At 39.1% G+C, this 6,086-nt stretch overlaps 1 protein-coding gene across 1 annotated transcript in view; it reads left to right on the forward strand.

The window, feature by feature from the left end:
• Positions 1 to 2,072, forward strand: part of LOC117517636 (oligophrenin-1-like) — a 205,872-nt gene extending 203,800 nt beyond the window's left edge. Inside the window, exons 23-24 of the mRNA XM_034178746.1 lie at positions 559 to 610; positions 912 to 2,072. Coding sequence (XP_034034637.1) covers positions 559 to 610; positions 912 to 923 — 64 coding nt within the window. The 3' untranslated portion in view covers positions 924 to 2,072. The remainder of the gene's footprint in view (positions 1 to 558; positions 611 to 911) is intronic.
• The last annotated feature ends 4,014 nt before the right edge of the window (positions 2,073 to 6,086 follow it).

The raw sequence follows: 6,086 nt of genomic DNA on the forward strand, positions 1-6,086 counted from the left end.
TGCTAGAATGGTTTTGTGTCAATTGAACATTTCAATTAGGAAGATTCACACAAGGTGTACATTTGGGCTGGTGCCCCTGCCAGAACTCAGTCTGCTTCCCAAATTTTGCGAGCGGTTGCAGTAAAACAGTAAAACTTAGACGTAGTATTTCCCCTCAAGAAAGCATAATGACTTTTGGCTGTACATGACATTTGTCACACTTTGAATGAAGTGTATTTAAACAGACCACAAACGGTAACTTGTCAGTTTAATGTCTTTGACAGTCACACAATGCAAATCATCAAGTCATCAGACTCACTGTCACCACTTTACAACTAAATGCAAATTATTTCTTGGAACAAGGTGAGAAGGCTGATTGATGTTAGATGAAAAGGTAACAGTAATAAATGTTTTCACCTGTGATTGATGTTGGACTCCACCCGTCACACGTTCCAAATTGAGATACACGGTTGTGCTTGTCACACCGTAGCAAAGCACATAGGCTCTTATAGTTGGGCAGAAGTGGTGCCACAAACTACAGATTCTCCTATTAATTCTTGTTTTTTCTTTTAAAATTAGCCAACCAGTGTCTTCAGCAGCAGCAGCAACAGCAGCAAGTATAAAAAAAGAGGTGAGATTTACTGTCATTTATGCTGTCAGCTGTGTCTGATTTCAGCACTGTGCTTGAAAACCACTGAACTCATGTTCACAAGTTGCTGACATTGTTGAGCCCAGACATTGATGTTTCAGGGCAAATATGTGTAAAGTAGCAGAACAGGGCCACTTTAAAACTATGATTAAAAATGGGGCCTTGACCAAAGTAGTATCTCTAAATTCAGTTTCAGCTTTGTTTTTCTGGCACACCTTTGTACTAGAGTATTAATACTCAGATAAAATGTGTATTACAGAGACAGTTTGTATCATTTTCTCAGAATTCAAGTTGAGACTCAGACGACCTGAAGTAACCTCTGCACTTACTGTTGGGAGCACACCAAACTGGAGCCACCACAAAACTTGGTCACGTTCCACGGGCTGGGGAGAATCAATCGCCAGAAAACTGAATGGTTTTAATATTACAAATTGTGTTGCACATACACACAGTAGTTAACTTTGAGCTTTCAGCATAACAGTACTTCATCAGTATTCCAAAGGTTGGATTTCCTTGTTTAATTCCTCTGTTAAATAATATTTTGATAGTTCTTCAGCGTTAAATGCTCTAACATTGGTGGATTATTTCAGCTTCTGCAGAGTATTCTGTTTGTTTATGCGCTTCACACTTTTTTTGTAGCTAAAAGAAAAACAAAGTTGCTTGGTTAGATTCTCACTTTAATCATGATCTAAATGTGAGACATGGGTTTAGGTATTAATCTCTAGATTTTATGAAAGGACCATCTATTGGCAAATGAAACTATGATTGACATTTAAGTCACAACTCTCTTGCTGTACATTGTAGCAGACAGTTCGGCACTGCATTTATCTTCAGCCTCATGTAGTTTTAAAATAGTTATCTGAAGTGCTAATCCTCCCGTAAAACCCATGAAGAGCGGTCAGCTGTAGCTGATTTGGAATAAAACTCCAGTAAGGGTCCAATAATAAGTTCTGACCCCTTTGAACTTGTGCATGTTTTTTACAATTTATATCAGGCACCAACACCAACAACATTTGGCTTCTTTATACAGGTTTTGTTTAATTCATCTCAAGAAGGAAACATTTGTATCAAGAAATATTTCTTTAATTATTATTTTATGCCATGGAATGCATAAAGGAGGAGTTCAGGTTTTTTTTTTATTATTATTACTAATCAAGCCTCTTGCTGTGTTACTTGAGGGAATTAAATGTCTTTTTCCACATAATGCTGAAAAGGAAATAGAAGGGTATCAGTGTGGAACCTGTAGTAGTGCTCAAAATGAATTCAGACTGCACTTTCCCCAGACTTTATAATTGTATATTGTAGTAATGCCTGCGTGTAATGGTAGTATTGTTCCCAGTCCTGTGTGTATGAACAAAAAACTTTGAAGAGTTTTGATCTGATTTGGGCCACACTTGGTGGAATGATTGCAGGATTACAGACAAAATGATTTGTTTATCAAAAAATAAAAAGACTGTTCATTGTCAACATTTTGGCCCAGTGCTCATCTAGACGGGATATTTAGAATGGCTATTTTGTATAATTGATTAAAGATGCACCTTTGGAAACTATTTCATAATTAATTACTAACATGAAGTCATATGTCACCTTTCTCTTGCTTACCTGACCTTTGACTTTTCAACTGACTTTGAGCTTGTGAGGTGAAGCTTGAAGTCATAATGGTGTAACTCAAACCATACGGAGCCAGTTTGGGTTAAACATGATGGAAGGATTGCGTATTATTGGCAGTGCTTTTAAACTCTAAAAATTGGTCCCACTAATTGTGTGTGTGTGTGTGTGTGTGTGTGTGTGTGTGTGTGTGTGTGTGTGTGTGTGTGTGTGTGTGTGTGTGTGTGTGTGTGTGTGTGTGTGTGTGTGTGTGTGTGTGTGTGTGTGTGTTTTTAAATGTGGAACATAATATACAATTAATTCTCAGAATTTATTAAAATTTGCTTGTGTTGTATGATCAGTTACCATAATTGGATTATGTAAATGTATAATTTCATTTCTTGGAGTGTACCACTTTGTAAGGTTTAACATCTGGGTTGTTGTTCAATAAATTTGGGGGGAAAAGGTGTATGCTAGTTGGCTTTACTTACACTAAACAAACATTACTTGTAGGTTTTTTTTTTTTTTGGCTTACAAGAGAGGCTTGCAATGTGTTTTATGTTGTATTTGTTACTTATGTTTACTGATATTTGTTTTATTCTGTTGTTTGCTACACTGTATATGATCAATAAAGTTTTTCAGGTTGATTCACAATGTAAGATCCAAGTGTGACATCAGCGGTAAACATAGTGATGGGGCTAATATTTAAAACAAAAGCAGAGTTGACATAAAGCAGTATACGAGGTCTGTTAGAAAAGTATCGGACCTTTTTATTTTTTTCAAAAACCATATGGATTTGAATCACGTGTGATTGCATCAGCCAAGCTTGAACCTTCGTGTGCATGCATGAGTTTTTTCACACCTGTCGATTGCGTCATTCGCCTGTGAGCAGGTTTTGTGTGAGCAGTGGTCCACCCCTCTCGTCGGATTTTTATTGCAAATAAATGTCGGAACGATTTGGAGCTTTGCTGCATCAGTTTTTTCCAGAAACTGTGAGAGACCTCCAGGTGGACACCATTTGGAAAATTCTGTTGGCTTTCAGGGACGATTTTATGGGGATTACACAGATTAAGGAGTGCTCCAGCCTGTTTAAAGACCGCCCACAGCTGCTGAGAGCGTGCCGCGCTCCGAGCGCCGATCGACAGGCTGAATCAACCAGATCATTTCCAACGTGAAGGCTTTGTTGATCCGGGACGTCGTCTGACTTAGACAAAAATGGCAGGAGACGTGGACATCAGTACTTTTTCGGCACATTCCACTGTTAGTTTTTTTCATGGAAAGAAAAGCGGACGGATGCGCCACCGTGCCGTTCATGGCGCGGCACAAAACCACCTACGTGTTGGTCTCACAGGACGGCTTTGAGATGGCTTTCAGACGGCTGTCGGTGGGTTTTCAGTTGTGTGACTAACCGAGAAATTGTGGATGAGCCTGGACATGCCAGAACATGTCCTGTGAGGCTGCATCACGGCGTTGCTTTGCGCCATGCGGCTCCACCGCGATGCGCGGAATTCCTCCGCACGTCTGTTTCAATGTGCCGAAAAAGTGCTGATGTCCACGTCTTCTGCAATTCCTGTGCTAGTCAGAGGACGTCCTGGATAAAACACAGCGTCCAGTTTGGAAATGAACGGCACATTCCACTGTTACAGGAGTTTTTGTCATGGAAAGAGGAGCCGCATGGCGCAAAGCAACGCCGTGATGAAGCCTCACAGGACATGTTCTGGCATGTCCAGCTCATCCACAGTTTCTCGGTTAGTCACATGACTGAAAACCCACCAACAGCCGTCTGAAATCCATCTCAAAGCCGTCCTGTGAGACCAACACGGAGGTGGTTTTGTGCCGCGCCATGAACGGCTCTGTGGCGCATCCCTACGCTTCTCTTTCCATAAAAAAAAAACTCCTGTAACAGTGGAATGTGCTGAAAAAGTACTGATGTCCACGTCTCCTGCCATTTTTGTGTAAGTCAGACGACGTCCCGGATCAACAAAACCTTCACGTTGGAAATGATCTGGTTGATTCAGCCTGTCGATCGGCGCTCGGAGCGCGGCGCGCTCTCAGCAGCTGTGGGCGGTCTTTAAACAGGCTGGAGCACTCCTTAATCTGTGTAATCCCCATAAAATCGTCCCTGAAAGCCAACAGAATTCGCAATAAAAATCCGACGAGAGGGGTGGACCACTGCTCACACAAAGCCTGCTCACAGGCGAATGACGCAACCGACAGGCGTGAAAAAACTCACACATGCGCACGAAGGTTCAAGCTTGGCTGATGCAATCACACGTGATTCAAATCCATATGGTTTTTGAAAAAATAAAAAGGTCCGATACTTTTCTAACAGACCTCGTATTATATCAAAAACCCACACTTTCCTGACCATATTTCATCACTTAATGTTGTGCCACGAATGTACCAATAGTTAAAAAATCATTATGAAATTTTGTTGTTGCTAGTTTGTGCATATGGCAATTTTTTGTAACTTGTTTTTATTGCCCCAACAACATAAAACTAAAAACAGTTTTTTGGCAAATGAAACAAAATTAGTTCAGCACTTTGCTTGTTTTGTAACCATGTTTTAATGACTGGTTTTTGTTTTTTAAGGGGGTAAAAAATTTATTTATCATAAATGTCAAACCACATGGGACTGAATGTTTTCCATAGCCACTGTGTAATTGCTGCCATTACTGATAGAACATTCAACTAAAGTTCATTGTTTAAATTTGTAGTTAAATTCAGTCAAGCTACTTCTCACACTACAATAAATTGTCAAACCCATTTTGTTTTGGTCCTGTCATGGCCCGTACTGTTTGATTGTGTCCAGGTGTGATCTGTTGAGTGGAGGCACCGGGGCCCGTTGCTTCTGCTTCAGCATTAAAGGATCAGCTGTGTCTGAGTCAAACTGTAACTCTCCTCACTTTTGTGGTAGTTAGAAATAGATGTTTAAATGCTCCATTTTGCATTTTTGTTACATCTTCAAGCAGGATATAACAATCCTATGAAAAAGATGTGAACCTTTACTTCATGTCTGAGATGTGAACACTATCTATTTTCATAAAGAACTAAGTAGTATTTGTTGTTTCAGTGAGTGCAGTTGAATGTCAGTCTTTTAAATAAATTCCGGATACAGCTGTGTTGGTGTCTCACTTTAGTCTGATACTTTTACCTAATGTAAGTAGGTCAGGTTGTACAGCAAATAATCTATTTTGTCTGTGATTAAATATCAGGACAGATGTCTATAAAACTAACACTCCATTCTTATTGCTTTGTTCTTAAAATGTTTTTTTTTTCTTTTAAAACTTTTCCTTGATCACCCTGGTTATTAAAAGAAATCGTGTTTGCAGAAAAGAAAAACTTTTGCTTTGCTTTTGCACTGTTGAATTTTCTGATTGATTTATTGGCTGAGTGAAAACTGAATTTGCTCTCTGATCATTTCCTCGTCTATGTTATCATGCCGTATTTCTGTTACTCACGTTACCCTTTAAAACTGCAGCAATGCTTGTCTGTCCATTAATGTTAGGTTGTGGGTAATGTGAAGCCCATTCAGACATTTTGTGATTTTATGTGATATGTAGCTAAACTGACATTTTTTATTTTTAGTTTTTTTGTTTTTTTTTTAGTTTTAGTTTTAGTTTTTTCAGATTTATCACTCCTATAAGGTTGATGTGTATTTTAGTCAACAGCCGTACCTTTGACATGAACCCCCCTCAAAGCAAATGGGTAAACTGGGCAAAAGCATCTGAATGTAGTTTTGTCATTATTTCGATAAAGACATCGAGCATTTCATGATTGGTTATTAATGAAAGAATGAATTATGGTGTTCTCAGTGTCTCACATCTAATAACAGCCTTTGGTAGCAGATCACAAAGTATAAATTGTTGCT

Source organism: Thalassophryne amazonica, chromosome 9, assembly GCF_902500255.1.
Source record: "Thalassophryne amazonica chromosome 9, fThaAma1.1, whole genome shotgun sequence".
NCBI classification, from domain to species: Eukaryota; Metazoa; Chordata; class Actinopteri; order Batrachoidiformes; family Batrachoididae; genus Thalassophryne; species Thalassophryne amazonica.